This window comes from Periophthalmus magnuspinnatus, chromosome 15 (genome assembly GCF_009829125.3).
Source record: "Periophthalmus magnuspinnatus isolate fPerMag1 chromosome 15, fPerMag1.2.pri, whole genome shotgun sequence".
NCBI classification, from domain to species: Eukaryota; Metazoa; Chordata; class Actinopteri; order Gobiiformes; family Gobiidae; genus Periophthalmus; species Periophthalmus magnuspinnatus.
This window is the reverse complement of record NC_047140.1, coordinates 17,536,437-17,557,254: the sequence shown is the minus strand read 5'-3', so window position 1 is coordinate 17,557,254 and position 20,818 is coordinate 17,536,437. Positions and strand designations below refer to the sequence as shown.

At 39.2% G+C, this 20,818-nt stretch overlaps 1 protein-coding gene across 2 annotated transcripts in view; it reads left to right on the top strand.

Moving 5' to 3' along the window:
* LOC117382438 (inositol polyphosphate-5-phosphatase A) overlaps window positions 1–20,818 on the top strand; it is a 228,377-nt gene that overhangs the window by 66,481 nt on the left and 141,078 nt on the right. For both annotated transcript variants that reach the window (XM_033979617.2, XM_033979618.2), the window contains exons 3-4: window positions 5,013–5,113; window positions 6,320–6,407. In XM_033979617.2, coding sequence (XP_033835508.1) covers window positions 5,013–5,113; window positions 6,320–6,407 — 189 coding nt within the window. The remainder of the gene's footprint in view (window positions 1–5,012; window positions 5,114–6,319; window positions 6,408–20,818) is intronic.

Here is a 20,818-nt window from a genome sequence, read left to right as displayed (position 1 = left end):
GGAAGGGCAGGTTTTCGGCCGCATTCAGTAGGGTGGGTTGAAATGGGACAGCCCTTGTCGCACCGGAAATTACGTAACTGCCCTTCGAATCGCCCTTCCAATGGTGATTCTAAGGCCAGGTGGGCGAATTGGGATGATGATTTACTGACATAATAGCAAAATAAACATACTATGATCATGTAGAGAGGGTTAATCCGAACATTTTATTACCAAAATGACAAACTCACTGCAACAGTTACACAGAGAGGGGTGACAAATTTTCAATGTAGAGTGATTTGGAGCCAGAGTCGTTGGAGCCGGAAGCGTGCCCATGAGCACTTCCTATTTGAAACACGGTGGCTAACAGGTTAGCTATGTCCATTTATATATACAGTATATAGTCCAGACATTACACTGTGTCCCATAGACCAGAGTGACCTGGCTTTCACTCTTGATTTGTGCAATGGCTTTCACAGTCTCTCCTTTTTTTTTTTTTACCTGACAATGACGATAAATCTAAACCAAATAGCAAGAGAAAAACTCACATCTGTCAACTGGACAAAAGTTTTGGAGTGAAAACCTTTCGCTGCTCAGAACGCCAGAACATCTTCACTCTAAAACTTTTGCCCTGTTGACAGATTTAAATTTTTCTTTTGCTGTGGATCACACCTGGCCGACTGAGGGATTACACAGACGTCTAATACAAATCTAACTTTATCCCAGCCCAAATGTGTCTAATGTGGGCAGGCCTTTCTAAAATAAGGGACATTCAAACGACTAATTATTGTTAATATGATCTTAAAAGCAGTACTTATTTGAGCACAGTGCAGATTTTGTTTTGTTATATTTTGTTGTTTAATTTAGTTATTTTAAGTGCCATTTTTAAAGTGCAGAAACTGTTATATCATCCTTTTTCCAATGTGCAGTTTCCAGAGGTCATATCTGTACTTAGACTTGTCTCAAATCTGCTAACATAAATCACTACTATTGTTTTCTCACACACATAACCAGGCTTCCTTTGTCCATTACACTTTTATACACGACTATTCTCCCCAAACTCCTCCAGTAGTGACCTCCGTGTGGTGAACTGATGGGTCCACTAATCTAAGTTTCTGTGCTGTAGGTCTGCGCTCAGGTCGCCCGGCTAAATGACAAGGCAGAGGTCGATGGAAAATCCATACTGTTATTGCCATACATTACTTTTATTTGATTCAGGCTCGGACCATAATGCATCGGTGGGATAAAGGACGTAGTGGGGGTCCATTTGTGACCCCCTCCCCTCTCCCTCCTCTCCTCCTCCTTCACCTCTGCCGTCCTGTGGCTGAGTGACACTGATGTATAAGGCGTTGGTACATGGGTTGGCTGAGACTGGGAGCGTGCTAAATCACTGCCATGTATTGATTTTACATTAAGGGTCAGTCAATGCAGACACCTCTGACAGACGTCTACAAACACTACAGGAAGTCAGACTGGGCCAGTTTAATGTAATGGAGGGAGGCTTAGTGGAGGCAAGATATTAAAGCGACTATATTTTATGGAAACTGACCTGAAATCCTGAAAAAATATCCCGTGTTTATTAAGCGTATTCATGGGCAATATGGCAAAAATGTGATCTTGCTTTTCAATACAATTTAATTTTTTTTAAAACAAAAAAACCCCCCCAAAACTCTAAATATTAAATTCATGAATAAGGCTTTAAAGTAGAGATGCAGCAAACCAATACTGGATACCTGTTTGGATATCGACTTCCCAGTATCGGTTCAGCCAATATCCTGAATGGACACGTTGTAGTTGGCCTCAAAAGTCTTGATTGAGGATTTTTATTTATACAAAGCTGTGTTGTGGTTACTTGAAGGATAAAAACAGCACATTTAGATCAGTTTTGTCTTATTTTATTTTGGTTTAAAAGAAATAAATGCTGTTTTCAGTCTCTGCACTGGTATTTTTTTATATGGGATATGAGCAGATATTTGAAGCATTAGTAGCGCAATCGGTTTCAGTACTAAAAAAAGCTGGATTGGTTCATCCCTACTTTAAAGCCCTTTATTTATTTATTTTTTCATATATTTGAGCAAAATTCTTTGCCCCTGTACAGATATATTGTATAAGCAGCTCCTTAGGTCAAAATAAGTCCACCGTGTACCTTCTGCATCCAGTTATAAAGTGATTTATTGTCCAGTTATCAGGAAGTGTACATTAGCATGCTTGTTGTTTTTAGCTTTACCGTCACTGCAAATCTTTGCTCTGGTCTCTGAGAGTTGTTAACAGTGCTTCTCAACTAATTGTGGTGAATATTTACGATGCTTAGAATTCATGCGGTAAGTGGAATAACTTTGGACCACTGCAAACCTTTTAAAATGAACTAGTTCTGTTTTCAAAATCAAACTCACACACAGCACTTTTAAGTTAAGTTTGTGAATTTTAAAGAACACACACATTTATTCCTCTGAAGTCTGAACTTTGCTCCAAATTCAATAATGAAACAAAAACTTAGCCTTTTGAACCAGTCGATTCTCGCTTTGAATAATATTATAAAAATTGCACAGCCGTAATTAAACATGTTTATGTAAGATGTGGTAAACCTGTATTACCAAGTTGCCTCACCCTCTTTATTTTTTATTTAATGCAAAGTGGGTTGTAAAATAAATTCTACAACTGCAGAGATAATCAAAATCAAACTAATATAAAAGGGATTTTCTTTAATTGCATAATTTTGAATGGAAACTACAGATTTATATGAGTTTACCGCTTTTATTTTGACCATGGGAGTCAATGCTGTTGCCAATGCTTATAACTAGTTTAAAGTCATATTCCCATCCATCTACTTTGCGTTATAAAGAAATGTTGGTGTATAAAATCAAATGTTTAATGAAGCAGCTTATGTAAACGTGCCCATGTTGTGTGGCCCATTAACAGTTCAAACAGTGCTTCAGTTATGGTTTACCTGTCTAAGATCTAATTTACTGTAGACCTGAAGTCAAGAACAAATATACTTGAATATTATCTCCTGGCTTATGCAGTATGAAGTGAATACCAAAATAAGGAGTTGGAAAATGTGTGAAAATAAGTCTGAGGACATAGAAAAGGTGTCTTAATGTAGAAATACCTAATCCAGAGTGCCCCATAGTCCCAAAAAGGAAAAAGTGTTAATGCTGATGCTTACCTGATCCTGCACGATACAAAAAATCGCGGAATAAACTCGATACTCAATACTAATGCCGATGCCACGATGATCATAAAAACACTCTTTATTTAGACCATAGAATGTCATCATGAACATTAAATCGCAGTACTTTGTGGTCTTTTACCCTCAGTCGTCCAGTTAGGTTTCATAGTGGTTCATGGTCGTATACTATTCTGTGTGGTATTCTGTGGTACAGCTCAGCTCAATCATTCTAAAGCTATTCAGGAAAGGTACATTTCTGCCCTGTGAATGTGACTTTTTTTGTGTGTGTGTATCGGTACTAGTTCACATGAGTATATAGTTTTGATAGTAGTTTTAGTATTGTCCCACTGGGAGGAGGCCCCGGGGAAGACCCAGGACACGCTGGAGGGACCATGTCTTTTGGCTGGCCTGGGAACGCCTTGGGGTCCCACCGGAGGAGCTGGAGGACGTGTCTCGGGTGAGGGAAGTCTGGGACTCCCTGCTTGGACTGCTGCCCCCAAGACCCGGCCCCGGATAAGCGGAAGAAAATGGATGGATAGGATTTGATTTTACAATACAACCCTAATTCAGTGTAATAACAAGCACGAGTTGGGTAGTACGAGTATTATCATATTGGCATGGATTATTCTATTGCAATTCATCTTAAATAAAATGTATTTATTGAACAAATTTTAACAGTGAAAGTTTACCAAAGTGCTGAACAACAGGACAATATGGTACAACAATTCATCCCCTTTATGGGGCAGTAGAACATGCAATTCCAGGTTAACTAGTGATAAAAGTTTGAAAATAGAAAAAGATTTTGAGATGTATTTTCTGCTGATGAGACTAAATCCATAGACTTGTTGTTAGTGCTGTTGTAGAGCTGTCACATGGTGCGTTACACAGAGCACACTCTAAAGAAGAATGGTCCTTTTTAAGTGCCCCCTGTAGCATTACTGTAGCATTAGCCGTAGCATTAGCCTCAATCTCTGTCCCCTGTGTAAATACAGCAGCAGCAGGTCTCACTGTTGGATCCACAGGCGCTTTACACTTGGATGAACTTTGATTAACTGTTTATTATGGATTACTGCAACTTCAGCTGTTATGTGTAGAACCATATGGAATAACATGAAACTACTGGCCAGTATTGTAATTTTATAAAACTAGCAAACTTGATTTCGATAATAAGGATAAGGCACATGAGGCAATTTTCAAAACAAATTAAAATTATTATTATTATTTTTTTATTTTATCATGTTGACATATACTAGTTCTGATCATTTTCACTACTCACGTGTATCACTGTCACCGGGACTGAAGCGGGACTGAAGCGGGACTGAAGCGGGACTGAAGCGGGACTGAAGCGGGACTGAAGCGGGACTGAAGCGGGACTGAAGCGGGACTGAAGCGGGACTGAAGCGGGACTGATTGATTTTTTTACTGCCCCTTTGATTTAGATACTGGCCACTGCTAACTAAGAACAGTTTACAAGAGCTGCACTAAACCAGGTCTAAACCAGGTCTACGCCAAGACTACTACTGGACTACATCCTGACTACACCATGACTACATCCTGACTACACCATGACTACACCATGACTACACCATGACTACACCATGACTACACCATGACTACACCATGACTACACCATGACTACACCATGACTACACCATGACTACACCATGACTAAACCAGGACCATACCAGGAGTAAAGCACCTAGCTTTAAGATACTAACTCGCGCAGTAGCCACAGTTTTGGAGATTCTTAGAACCAATGTGAAATTTCTAGTTTTCACATGATCAGATTTCCTGCACTTTGTGAAACCCATACATACTCCACACATGTTTGAATGTTTAAATAAGTTGTTTGTTTTTTCTCTTGCAGACAGTCCAGACACATAAGCCTCACTTTGTGGCGCTGCACTGTCAAGAGGTGGGAGGGAAAAACTACGAGGCGTCCATGGCTCATGTGGACTGCTTTGTTAAGTGAGTATCCAACCACAGTGTAAAGTACTTCATAATTGTGTAGAGTGACAGTAACAACAGCCTCTGATAAGACAACACCCACTGGTGCAAACTGAGAGAACAACTCCCTCTTCTGGTCATATGGCTAACTGCAGGATGCTGTGATAGAATATTGCGATACAAAAGTTTGAATTACATATTTTACATTTTGTTATTTATTTTATATCACATGTTCAGGTACTGTCTTATTATTCCACTGTCCTCTTCAAATGCATTGGTCATTAGAGGCAGAAGACACGTTATAATGTTGTTACCTCATTAAAAACATACCCAAAGTTGTTTTGTTTCATTCACACATGTTTGAGTAATCCTGATTGATAAGATTTATAAATCTCCAGAGCTCAAAATCCTCTGTTCCACTCTTGTGACATCTTGTAGTGGTAGTTTTCAAGTTAACAGCTCCTTTTACCTTTAGTTCAGTAGAGATTGGCAATTCCAGAGCTGAAGTTATCCAAATGATTCTAGTGAAGGTGAATGGAGTTTAAAAACACAGTGGAGCAGTTCCTCTATTACCACATGACATCATAAGGTGGAAAAGGGTGTTTTCCGTTTTATGATGTCCCTGTGTTTTCAGTTTGAGGGAAACTTAGTCTAAATATGCAGGGTTTGTGTGTTAAATGCGTGTGAATGAAACAAAACACAACTCCAGGTCTGTTTTTATAACATAGATCAAAATTTGCATAATATAGGTGCTTTCATTTTCTGGCCAAATTAACTTACTCTTTACTAAAATAAAATAAAAAGACCTAGTTTAGTAGCCATGTGACATTTCACTCATGAAAAATATAGTTTTGACTTCACACAATAATGCTTTAAGCTAGAAATAACTATTGCTGAAAGTAAGTAGAAAATACTTGTAGTTTAAACTTAGTAAAGTCATCTATATACTGCTTAGTTGGTCAAAATTATGTGACAATTTTCCATTCGTCATTATCCCAATCAGTTGGATAACGATTACAAAATGAGAGCTTCCAGCCACCAATGAGCATGTTCAACAATGCTGACTGACTACTCACACAAATAAACTTGTGTATGAGTGTTTTGAAGTCTTGTAGTTTTTATTTATTATTATTATTTTTTAAAGTTTTCTAACAATATTTTACTCGAAACACTACGTACTTCCCTGCATTATAATGGTTTCCTGTTTGGTTTCCTTTGTCCCATCAGAGAGCTGCTGTCCAGTGAGGCCCTGAAGGAGTACAGCCGGGCGCGTGTCTACCTCGACGAGAACTACAAGTCCCAGGAGCACTTCACTGTGAGTACTTTTCTCTTTTACAGTCATATACTCTGCTGTTCACTGAATCGAGACGGGAAGTAACACTGTGGTTTCAGAGCTGATGGTTTCTGCTTGTAAAAGGAAAGAGTTTGTGTCTGATTTTCCAGATTCTGTAGTTTTAGAGCTGTGTATTAGAGGTACACTATGTATTATTTCTGGTTGAAAGTTAGTGACTTGTTTGTCTCCATGTTGATTTTGTTGTGATTCCTGGAATGTTCCACAGTATGACATTCAACTTATCTACTGTATCTTGCATCTATCTCATTACAGTGTGTCATTAATTGAATGTAATACGATATTGTTGGAGATTCCAGGGAAAGCAATAGTGCATGGAGATAATTTTACCAAAAAAGTTACATAGTCCTTCTTTAACTAAATACGAATACATGCAGAAAATGAGATATGGACTTTTCCTTGTGAATTATTTATAATGGTGTTGTTTTCATGATATTGATGCAGCACAGAACAGAATCTGAAGACCTGTAATCTTTGTGCATTTGCAGCAGTTGTCCACATGGGGGCAGAATGGGCTTAGGAATGAGATGAATCGCTGCACAGATACAGTTTTTATAGTTATTTGAAACATATCTTTAAAACTAACATTGTTGCGTTTAGAATTTGGTTTGGTTATTTTTAATTCAGTCACAATTTACCAACTATAATTTTGAAGTTTAAGTTGTTGCTGTTCTGTATGTCCTAAAAATTACACAGATAATTTTCTTATTTGTCAACATCTTTGTGTAATCTATTTGACCTGGACTTTAAACTAACTCCAAATGTGAGCTCTGTGTCATTTTGTGTCTTGTAAATGTAAAGCAGTTCTCTGTTTAGCCTCTAGGTGGAGACAAATGACCACACTATAAACATGGGAACTGTTCTGTCTTGCAGTTCCTGATCATTTTTTGCTGTGTTTGAATTGCAAACCATACTTATTTCTTTGTTAGGCACCTAAACTTCATAATCGCAATGAAATAAACCACATTAATTTGAATTTAAAGCCGCCATTTTAAATTCACAACAATTCTTCTTCCACCTATGTTCACCATTTTACCAGCAGCACACTCCACTGCTTCCTACATGCACTCATAAATCTTCCAGTCACATTTGCTCTTTTCAAAAAAATATTACAAACATTGGCCTTTTGCGAAATATAATTATGTGCCATTTCGCATAAGCTTGTCCCATATCCAGACATTACCAACTGTTTATTTAATGGAGTTTGTCTATAGATTAACCTTTTTGTTGTGTTTTCATTTCCAATCGCGGTGCCCGATGCCTTTCAAATAATGTTGATACTCGAGCCACAGTAAATTTGAATAGCCTCTCTGGTGTTTTTCACTCCGGGTTTGCCATTTAGCTAACGTGACATCAGCCGTGTTTGTTTTTCCAAATGTTCGATCGTTCGGCTGGTGGGCCCTTGATGCGTGGTTAATTGTTTGTTGTCGATTGTCAGATAATGTGAGTGCGTTTTGGCGGCGGCGAGAGTGTTTTGGTGAGGAGGGGGTGAGGGCGACATGAGGGGGGCAGACGGTAAAAGGCCAGACATGATGTTTACATGACTCTGGTCCGAGAGACAGGGATTCACTGTCAGCGACTCAAAGCTACGAGAAGAATGGAGCGGAAAAACTTGTCAATCATTGTATCGTATTATGAACTTTATCGCTGGGAATCGCTAAAAATGAAAGACTTGGTATTTTGATCTGAATTAAACCTCTTTACATACATTTTTTAAATGAAAAATGCTTCTTGTATTACAATATGAATGGAAATTTGGAAGTTTATTGATTGATTGTTTCATTCAGCTGCTCAAAATTTCAAGTTAACAGAATAGAATTGTGAGTCTGTATATCCCATATTGTTGGTAATTATGTAATATATCATAAATAGCCCTGTCACAATAATTATCATTAAATAAATCAACTGGAACAATATATTTTTGGGGTCAGTTTTTGGTGTTATAGTTATGGTATTTTGGCAATATGATAAAATTTAAGTCGTAAAAGGTTGAATTAATAACTTCTATGACTCATTACAGATTACAGTGTAGTTTTTATGGTTTAAATCTGCTCTTGGGTTGTCGTGTCAGTGGCATAAATTAGTGTCAAAATTATCGTTTATCGTCTATATATACTTCAGTTATATATCGAACCTCAAAATGTGTTATTGTGACAGTTCTTAATGTAAACAATAAAATTAACACTGCTGAGGATTTTTCATATTTACAAGTTTACATGTTGTTTAAACTATTAACTAGATTTAATATAAAACATATGTATCCTTGAACAGTTCATATTCAGGTTACCAGGAACTAAGCTCTTCTCTACCTGGGAGTAAAAGTACTTCTTTAAATAATGAAAAAAATGCTGATTGTAGGTACATTTACTTGGCCAGTAAAAATCTGATTACTACAATAATCACATATCCCATTAGATCTGATTTTTGGTGTGTGCCCAAGCCAAGGTGAGTTTATTTGTGTAACACAATTCATACACAAAGTAATTCAAAGTTATTTACAGAGTAAGAAAGACATTCAAATCAAAATACAAACAAATAAAAACATAAATAATGAACATAAAATTAACTGTTAACAATTAAACAGAACCGTTTTGAGCCTGGATTTAAACATTGTTAAAGTAGAGGCCTGTCTCACATCTTCAGAAAGACTGTTCCAGGTTTTAGCTGCATAAAACTGAAACGCTGATTCCTCATGTTTAGTCCTGACTCTGGGCACCAGCAGGAGGCCGGTCCCTGAAGTCCTCAGAGTGTGAGATGGTTCATATGGCACCAAATCACCAAAACAAAACAAAAAAACACCTTTCTATCTTTCACTTTTGTCTTGGCCACATTAGTTTGCCCTTTTTTGCATACTTGTCCTTGTCAAAATCTGGACAGGTGTGAACAGAAATCAAAAACAAATCAAATTACTGTCCACCTGTCATTGCAGTAATCTCCAGAATTCAGATAATAATCAGATTTCTGTTGTACATGTAAACATATCCATTGTCATATCTGTGATGTTAAATACTGTCAAATGTAATTCCTCCGTTAGCTCTGGTACAATCCCTGCTGTCAGAAGCTACATGTGTCCCATTGTTGAATGCCTGCCCCTCGGGGGATAGAGCTTTGACTGACACCGGCCCCCTCTATCTGTGATAAGGTATACAGCAGGTAAAATGTCAATTAGGAAGGCCCGTCCTGATAACTCAACTCCCAATCCACTCGTTCTGGTCATTAATATTTATACTATACTCCTGCTTTACCTCTGCTCTGCTCACACCTCTCTGTGTCTCAGTCTAATCGAGTCGTGAGCCGGGCTTGTCCAGAGCATTTTAATGGGAAATTAAAGGCATCCCTGTCTCTGTCTGTGGCTGCGGGACGGAGCTGGAGCAGAGCGGAGGATAAATCAGAGCGTGTGGATTTGACAAGACGATGCTGTTTCCTGTGTCACCAGATCAGAGGCTACGTGTGTTCAATGGGCGGTCTCGGCCGGGGGGGTATAGGATCTGATCAATGCTGTTTGAAGGAATAAAAATCTCCCAGTTTTAATTCATCTGGTGTCATTAGGAACAATGTCCAAAACACGACTTATGTAAGGGAGGGATGCCAATTTATAGAAACAATTTTTCTCTCAAATGCTTAGATGTTTAGAAGTATAAAACATGTTCTTTAATGCAAGCAGCTGTCCATGAACAGGAAGTTAACAACGAATTCTTTCTGCTTCTAAAAACATAATTACTTTTTTCTTCTGCTGATTACCAGTCGAAGCAGCTACGTCTTAAGCATGTTCCACTTTTTACACTTTGATCTAACAGTTCAAGGCACATATGGCCAGTGCAAGTACAGATTCCCCTTCATTCACAAGTTGCAAGATATATTAAACATTTTTGGGCTAACCACTCTATATAAGCTTGATACAGCACAATAAAAACGTTTCTTGCTGTGTTCTGATTAATTCCTGTCCCATTAGACCTGTCACGATAACAAATTTTGCAGTACGATATGTTGCTGAGGAAAATATATATGATAAACGTCAACAGTGAAACAAAATTATGCCACTAAAGCAGCATTATCCCCCCAAATGAAACTATCCAAAACTAATCTAAATGTACAACATAGCTGCAATAAATAACTAGAATGCATTCAAATGAAACAGTTTAGTCGTTAGTTTGTAGAAGTTACTTATCCAGCCAACTCAAATGTTATCGTCGTACTGAAAAATAACAAAAAGTTCCCCACTCGTAAAAGAAAAAGCATCCACGATCGTTCCATCTATCATTTTAATTGAGCGAAAAGTCGATATAGTAATTATTGTGACAGGCCAACGTCCCATCACGCCATTTCTGTCCAGTAAAGCCTAAAATATCTAAACAAAGAATGAGTTCGGTTCAGGCCTGCTCCTTTTTACTTTACCCTTTCACTCTCTCTTCACCTCTCCAGTTTATTCCAGTCCGCAGTGGTTCAAATATAGTCAGGTTTTTATGAACACTTATCGCCTGCCTGTCTACAGCCGCTTGTTTACGCCATAACCCTTAAACGCAGTTTCGTTTACAACCTTTTTTTTTAAACAAAACACTTTTATCAGCTCCTGGTTTGCGCTTTTACGAGATGGCCAAGCTGAGAGGGGTCAGAGGCGTGCCTTGGTTCTACACGCCGAGGTTAACTAGCACCGCTGCCCCCATCTCTCCATCTCTCCATTTTTAAAGACCAGTGCAGACACCATATAAGCACCTTAAAATATTGCAAACTAAATCTAAGCTAGCTCTTATTTCAATATGGACTAGGGCCACTTGAATGGAGTAGATGTCACGCGGGTAATATCGCCCGGCCATAACTCACCAGCGCCATCCGTCATACTCGAGATGTAAGTGCAGCGGCCGCATGCGTTTTTAAGGCGGCGAAACCCAACAGACACTAGCATGCGTGCGGCTAACGCTAACACACACCCGGCCGAGACATGCGTTGAGCGACAATCAATGAAACTGCCATCAGAGGTTGAGTTATGAGCGACCGAGAGTGGGCTAGACCCCCAACCAGAGAATATTTGAACGCAAAATGTAGATATAATTAATGGTTTGTGTAAAGAGGTGGAGAAATTGATGCATTTATTACACCGAAGTCAAATCTAGAGAAGTGTGCCTCTTGCCCTCGTATAGTTGCAAAGTCCAATACCTGGAGCTCATAAACTGATAAACTGTTTGGATCTATCGGAGGGAGTAAATCAGAGGGGTTATGGCGGTCCCGGCTTGGCATGTGCGTCGCGGAGGATAGCCAATGGATAATGATGCGATCCAATACGGGATGTTATGATGCCCCCCCACTCCCTCCCTCCAAAACAGCCCCCCCCCTCGCACACACCCCATCCCATACACGCGCGCATCTGGTCCACCCAAGAGGCCACAGCGAAGGTGAACCTGTCATATCGATCTTTTTAGTGCTAAAATATGAGCCACTTTACTCTGCTCCCCGGCGCAGTGATGTGAAAAATAATAACTCGGATCCAAATTAAAAATATTGATCGCGGAGGAGGTGTTGAGAGCAAATAAACAGCCCTCTGAAGGATTTTCTTGCCCCCCTCCTCTTCTTGCCTCCTGCCTGGGTGTCTGTACCAGGGCAGAGAGGTGAGAGATGCAGCTTGAACTGTAAAAGAAAAAAAAAAGAAAGAAAAAAAACATTGCGTTATCATTTTTACTCAGTTCATAACGACTGCTGCTTCCTCCCCCCAGAGTCAAACATGGACGTCGTTTATTATCAGAGAAGTGGAGCATAGATTTAAAAGAGCTAGCTGCATGTGGCCTTGACCAAAGTAGTAGTTGGGTGTCTTAATGGTGAGACAATTTATCAGCACAAGCTAGCGGTTTCATGCATAATGTTGCTAGGTTTCAGATGATATCCAACCTTTCTAAAGCCATATAATGTTTAAAGACGGTTAAAACACCAAAGTCTCTATATCAATAATATGCAAAATGATAGGATTCAATGTTTGTAGATTTTATTTCTGGATATTCTCAAGAAAATACCATGTAGCTCTAAAGAAAATATCTGAACTCTACAGTACAGCATCATTTGTCAAGTCAAACTTTGTACTTAACTGACTTGTCACAATAACAGATTTATCTATATCCATAACAAGTAGGTGACGGCATCATGCGAAATTACTGGTCATATCTGCGGAGATGTGAGAGTAAGATTGCATGTTTAAAGTAAATCCAAGGTAGATGTAGTTAATCTCATATTGTGGAACATTCAAGACATACAAATAGCATCTCCTTGTGAGCTTTAAGCCATGTTATAATGTTGTTACCTCATCATAAACATACCCTGAGTTGTCTTTTGTTCCATTCACACATGTTTGAGTTATCCTGCATAATTAGTCTGTCTCTATCTCCAAAGATCAAAATGCTCGGTTCCACCCTGTGATGTCATGAAGTGGTAGTTTTTGAGTTCACAGCTAACTTACTTTTTGTGCATGAGAAATAGACAACTCCAGGGCTGAAATCACTCAATTGACTCTAGTGAAGGTGTATGGAGTTTAAACATGCAAAGGAGCACTTCCTGTATTACCACATGACATCACAAGGTGGGACAGAGTGTTTTCCGTTTGAGACGAGAACTTCGTCTGAATATACAGGGTTTGTGTGTTTAAACATGTGTGAATGAAACAAAACACAACTCCAGGTATGTTTTTGACTAGGAAACAACATAATAATATAGATGAGAATATAATATAATATAAACCCTTTAAAAAACTATAGGATTTCTTATTCGCTAATTGCAACTATACAAATTGCGATTTTAATTCAAGTATGATTAATCTTAACTATTGTGTCACTAAAAGCAGTCAATTGTTGTCATTGTACATCTTGGCTCCTCTCATAAAAACCATGCACTGACGGATCTAGCAGAACTTCATTATGGGACATTATCTCACTGGTGCTTAGCTAACAGCCCCCCGCTGCCTCACCGGTCATCATTTTATACACAACCGAGCGTGACTTTTATATTCACCCGTGCCGTACCAGATGAGCTGATACAAGGCCATCAAACGGGTGGGAAAACAATTGCCACAAGGTTAATTTTATTGCCTTGGCGGTGCGTTGGAGAGCAGGCAGGGCGGGTGTGTGTGGGGGGTGTATCAGCCTCAGACCTTGATGAATGGATGTCCCGAGATCCCGAGAATGAAAATGAGAGGTCTGAGCGCGGCGCCTTAAATTGAAATTTTCTCTGACGGGTCAAAATGTGTATTCTGAAATATGCCGTGGATATGTGCCATTTAGTGTGATGAGGAGAGCTGTCAGATGTACCCGTCTTCTGGTTTATTCATTCAAAGAGGGTTAGCGGGTTAGCATGAAGTCAGTGGTAGCAGTACTTTGTCCATTTCAGGTTTGTCCTTGTGGAATTCAAAACAATTATGTATTTTTAATAATAATTTTATGTCCTATTTGCTTGTATTTACTTACAAATTTAATCATAAACGTGTGTTAGGTAACTACGCACCACCACCTGCTAATCTCTATGGAGGTGTTATAGCTTTGCCTGTAATGTTCCAGAGTAGAGCATTGAAATTTATGCATTGCCATTAAGACAAGAAGGTAGAAGTTGCCGGTCAGATCTGTGGAGCGGCAACCCTGTTCACAGTAAGAATGCATGCTTTAACAGCATTATTTAACATAAAAATGGCTGTAATTGAATAAATGCAAAATAAATAAGTTGAATTCTATACTGTGGAATATGCCATGATATCTCCATGGAGACAAGCAGGTGGCAGACCCTCCACCAGAAAAGTTACAGAGTGCACCGCTGCATAAAATACATGTAAACACCTCAAGTGCATAGACTGAAATGAAGCGCTTTAAACAAGGCTTAAAACAATAGAGATTGAAAGCACCACCTCATGACATCAGCTGGTAGAATAGAATATTTGAGCCATAGGTGCATGACAAATGAGCAATGACCATCAAATCCCTGAATATGCATCATGGACTGTATAAAGTCTGCGAGTAGAGAGGGGTGTCAATTTTTCAATGTAAAGTGAATTGTAGCCAGTGTCGATGGAGCTGGAAGCGTGTTCACGATCACTTCCTATTCGGAGCACCGTGGCTAGCGTGTTAGCTTTGTCCATTTATATTTAAGTCTAATGATGCATGAACAAACTCTTCCTACTCACTGTTCGCTCTGAAAATCAAATCATGAAAGACCAAATGGATCTTACTCTTACAGTAATCCACCAGGAAAGTTGGAACATAGCTTAAGTTTCTGGAACATGCTCCATCGTACATTGATCTTCCGCTCTACTGTATAAGGACAGCTTGTTGATATTACCCGTCATGTGCCCTGCTCTACTGCGACACCACTTTGCTTTGTACATCCTGAGAAGGTTAATACCAGCCTTACATCCCCTCAAATGTCTGTCAGGTTGTGTCTCTGGGAAAATAAACTACTTAGTGTGTATCTAAATGCTGGCGTAATACTTGGCCGCCCTGCTCCCCGCTCTATTGATTGTCTACAAGGACGTTGGCTTTGTTTTGGGCTCCACAGAGGATGAATAGATATTTGATGGAGCATTAGTGCTGTGTCAGTGTCGGGATGTCCCATGCAGCCTGTTGACATCATGGGGAAAGGAGGAGGAGGGAGGGGGGCTGGTGATGTCTCTGGTTTCCTGGCTTGTGTTTTTGCTGAAAGCTGCGAGTTCCTATGACCAGAGGTGGGTAGTACTCAGTTACATTTACTTCAGTAACTTTTTAGAATTATACTTTTCAGAGCAGTTTTCTGACTGCACAATATATTGCGGTCAGAACAAAATTGTAATATGAGTTGTTGCAGTTATAAAATGGTAAACTGCAATTATCTAGGTAATAATCTGTGCTGTTGTACCTGTAGTTTTAGGCTTCACATGTTCTGAACTTCATGGTTCTCATATTAGTTTGTCAGTTCATATTTCAGTCCTCTTTCAAATGTTGATGATCCTGGAATTGTTTACAATATGCTCTCTCAACAGAATCCTACTTTTTTATATTGCAAATCAAATCACAATATTTTCCAAAATACCCCTATTTCTGACACCATACTTTTACTTCTACTTATAATAATTAGTTTGAAGTAACAGTACAGTACTTGAGTAAAAGTTTTGGTTGCTCTTCACTGTGAGGATTTTTACCAGTGACAAAAGCCTCATGTGAACAATGACTAAAACATTTGTGCTAATGACACCTTACCTTCAGATGTGATTTGTTTTTGTGTATCTCCTCTTTCACAAAACGGTACAATTTTGCATCATTTAATGTTTTGTTTGTCTGATTACACCGGATGCAAAATGGGTTGAAAATCTGATTTATGAATCAAACTGTACACAGGTACTACTTTCTCTAAATAATTTCTCTTGACAATTTTTTATGGGGACTCTTTTTTACTTCTACTTGAGTAATATTATAGTTTAAAGTAGCGTCAGTCCTACATTTAGTACTCTACCCACCTTATATCACATACTACCCTGTGCTGTGTGGCTTTACAGATTGATTTCACTCTCGTCGTCTTCTTCCAGGTCGGAGCATGTCATTTGCATGGCCCAGATGACTCGCGCCTCTCTGCCCATTATAGTCTCATTAGCTAATCTCTGGCCTTTGGTTTCCATAATCCTCTGTCTATTCAGAGTCCTCACAGCTCTCACAGACCCACTCAGCAAAGAGGGGACCAGAGCCCCTCCAACCCACCTCACTCCAATCAGAAAACCGACTCAAAGCATGGAGCAGGCAATTAATTAATGATCACTCCAGACAGGTGTGTTAATAAGTGTTTAAGTGTTCATTAAAGAGCCCTCATTGAATCATATTGTACTGCACAGGGGTGGAGCAATTGTGGTTTGACGACTGTCTTTTTAAACAAATTTTAGTTTAACATATCCTTATAATAATATCACATAAAAAATCGAAGTACTTGAGTGAAATTTGCTACATCACCCCTCTGCATTTGACTCATCCTTCAATTCCTCTGGGGCAACCTGTCTGGAGCTGTGCACATAACCCAGATTTTTACACCTTTTACCACCTTTTATTCGATTAAAGCAACATTTTCAAATAGTTTTATCCTCTTTCAGAATATTAACAGAATTTAAATATTTCAAACAAAGTCATTATGCCGCTGTTAGAATCATGAAGTTTAATTTGCGATTGCTTTAATTTAATGCAAGGAAAGAATATCATCATTTTAAAATTCACCTTTATCTGTTGCCATGGATCCAGCGGGGTCACCAGGGAATCTTCCTTAGTTCAGATGGGGATGATTGACAGGTGGATTAGCCAATCAGGGACATGCATGGTCTGTCTGTATCAAAACAAATATGTCTGCATTTGAGTAAAAATTATCGCAGGGGACTAAAAAAAACATTGTGGACTTGTGCATAATGAGCAAAGCACTAAACCCTGTTCATCTGAGGTGAGAGAAAGTTGATCTTGTTTGTAAATGAGGTGAACGATGAACTGATATGTTTGGTTTGTAGATATCGTCCTGGATTTGCTAGTAAACTTTGTACGTACCTTTCAAATTGCATTACATTAAGGAACAACTGTGGAGCTGGAATCACACCGACATATATATAACTACAGGTGAGTGGATCTGATCGCTCCACTGACGATGATACGATATCCAAGTTTTATTTAACCTGCTTTGATCCTTAAAGTACAAGCCTGTCCTTCTTCCTCATTAATATTGTAAACACTTGTTGTCGATTAGCGATTGTGTCAGTCTTTAATCTCTCCTCCTTCACCGCTCTGTCAGCTCCTTCATTCCTGCATCCTCCTCCAAAAGACAAGTGCCAAATTGACCCTAATCGCCCTCCGTAGACCCATCCAGCATTGATCAAAACGTACCTTCACCCCCCTCTCCCTCCCGCTGACACCGCTCCCTCCCCTCGCTCCCTCCCCCCTGGTCCCAAACGAGCTGATAATTAATACAAGCTGCCCCTGCAAAGCCCAGTCAACGTTCAGCATGATGGATCGGAAACATCTTGGACGCCAACCAATGCGATGCCAAGCGATACAGGCCCGAGTGCATTTTAACATGCACGCTAGCACCCTGCACGCTCATTAAATACACACAGGTTAAAGGCTTGTTTTTCTGCCCGGGAGTGCTCTGTCTTTTCAGTATTGGCATGTAGTTAATAATGCATAGGGCTACATTGATGAGGGCTGGTTAAAAGTGTATGCATGTTTGGATATTGACACTATTCTTACTTAGACTTACCGTATTTTACTCATATGTTGTGGATCAATTACAGTTGCACAATGTAACTTTTCTGGTGGGCGTATCCACAACAATAAAGATGTTATTGTTTTACCTGAAATGTTCCTTGTGTGTCTTGCATTTATTTATATATAGCTGTTTTTATCGCTGGAAATGTTGTATTTTTTACGTGAATAGGTCACCTCCCCACAGATCTGACTTATAATTTGGCGTGTTTGCATCAACTGCTTGTTCTAAATGGTAATTGGTCGCATTTTTACACAGCGCTTTTCCATCTTCAAGACATACATAGCTTTTTACATCATCACCCATTTTATACACCAGTGTACACAGACACTGGGTTAAGTGTCTTGCCCAAGGACACAACAGTAACATTCATTTGTAGTAGCTGGAATTGCTGCACCAACCTGTGGGTCAGTGGATGTGACCGCTAAACCACTGATGTTTATGTCTAGAGTGGGATTCGAACCGCCAGCCTTCAGATCAGTGGATAAACGCTCTACCAACTGAGCCGCTGTCACCTATACTATTGAGAAGAAAAGTTTAATACTGTGAAACATTACAGGTAAAACAATAATATCTCCATGGAGACGAGCAGGTGGGATCAGACAAAGTTGCATAGTCCACTTTAACTTTGTCTAACTCTGTTTAAATGATGAAAAGCTGAATACTGAATGTAACACGTTGTACAATGGTATAGATATGAAACGGCATCATGGGATATCTCGAGATAACATGTTAAATACTTGGCAACACCGTAACGATTTCCTCAAACCGTCAGCACAGGATCAGGCAGAGGAGTGCAGGAGCAGTACAGTCTCTGCCCGTTGGCCGTCTGGTAAATGTTGACAGATATGTGATGCATGTGAAGCATTGGGGTAATAGAATCGTGCTAATTACTGCACTTGCTATGGTTTTGTCAATACATAAAGTGCCAGCAGCTAGCTTAAGTGTTTGTTACGGACATATTGGGGCACATTTTTCAAGATTATAGCCTGCAGTGCATTAACATAGTGATGAAGTAATGATTCTGAGTTTTCAAACCCAGAGGAAAATTTTTTATTGCATTGAAATGTTGAAGTTTGTAATTGTTCCAGGTCTATTTTAACATATTTTAAATGCGTGACTCCAATAAAGAAGCAATAAATTATATACAAAATGCAACACTAGCATGCGACATTTTGAGGACCTTTCCCATTCAAATATTCAGTTTTTAATTGTCAAACGCTATGGGAACGGTCCTAATTTTACATCATTCTGAAACCCAACGATGAATTCTGTATATTGTTCATAACTAAAAGCGTCATTCTCCCTTATTTGGTCTTTTTTTGTCCATAATGATGAGTGATTGAGATGAGGTAATTATCTGTATTATTAATGGGTCTATAGTGGCTATATTAAAATAAATGGGCTATGGAGATACAGTACTTCAGATTATTACAGATGTTGTGTCAGTTAAGGCACTCAAAGCGGAGATTGCCTACCTTTTAATTTGCGATCCGTTTCATTGTCAAACATTGATCTCCTGCTACAAAAGGGTTTTAGAGGAAAAGGATGACCCAGAAGTTGGACGAGGATTTGAATAATGAAAGTGCAGCTCTGCTTAATAACATTAGGGTCAGTTTGTGGTGGGACGTGTGGTTCGGGTCCCTTATGTGCCCCCCTAAACGCACTCGTAGCTCTAATTGGCGGACCTGGTTTAAAAGGGTCGTCTCTATGGACTGTAAGCCTGTCATAATAACCTGCAACAATGTGATCATTTCATTTCCTTTTCACCTCGGCTCGAACACACAAACGCCACAAGGGTACAGCCCCCATTTAGGCTGCTCTTACCACTACAATGGGTCTAAATAGGCGTTCAAAAGCCTCCACCGAAATAATCAAATCACACAATTACTGCGGGCCTTCGTCCTATAGTTAAGTGCATTTTTATTGTGTAACCCACCCTGCCACCCCTCTCTCCACAAGCCTTCTCTTGCTGCCACTTCTCATCTAATATGTCCCTAATGTGGTTTGCTTCTACAAATCCAGTTAGAGCAATTGGGTTACCCTCCTCTGAAATTGGAGAGGCCCGTGGGACGGCATTGGCCCGGAGAGTTAATCTGCTTTTGTTAAGCCTCCTTTGGGTGGACGCAGCCGCAGCCTGTCACTGCTGCACAGCTCGGATCCACCAGACTCAAGACGGATGAAAACTTTGTCTGCGTTTTTGATCTGAACAATAGCTGCGAGATTAAAATATACAAAAAAGGAAAAGAATGAAATGAAAGCAAGTATTTCTATTCCGTAATGTACAATCTATAATTTTTCAAATGCTAATATGTTGGGGATTATTATCTTGACGTGCCCTTATTAAGGTATTTTCTGATCTTTGTTATAAAGTTGTTTCCTCATCACAAACATACGTGGAGTTGTGTTTTGTTTCATTCACACATTTTTAACACACAAACCCTGCATATTTATACTGAGATCTTCTTTCAAACTGCAAACAGTCTGTTCCATTTTGTGATGTCAGGCGGTGATACAGAAAGTGCTCCACTGTGTTTTTAAACTCCAGACACCTTCACTAAAATCATTTGGATAATTGCAACTCTGGAATTGCCAATCCCCACTGAACAAAAGGTCAAATGTAGCTGTTAACTTGAAAACTACAACTACTGCAATGACATCACAAGGTGGAACAGAACATTTTGAGTCTTGAGTATGCAGACCAACTAATAAATAAAGGATTATTCAAACATGTGTGAATGAAATGGAGCACAACTCCAGGTATGTTTTTAAGACGGTAACAACATTCTAACATGTCGCATACTTCACAAGAGTACATTTTGTTTAATAATAGCCTTTAACCTTTTCTTACTGTATACTGTGTTACAATAAAACAGTTAAAGCTGGTGTACCTGACTTACCAGATTGTTTTTCATGCATTAAAGTTAATTTTGTTTTGCTCCAGTACAAACAAAAGCAGGTGTTAGGGCCAAAACGCTATGTGCTGTCTGTATCTTATTATACAGCATTTTTCCACAAACTAATGATGGTGCACTGTTAGCATGCTAATTGTTGTTTCCGTGATGGCAAAACTCCACTCTGGCCACTTAAACTTGTGATACGAGCTTATAAACTCATCATGGTGAATAGTTAGGATGCTAGGAACACAT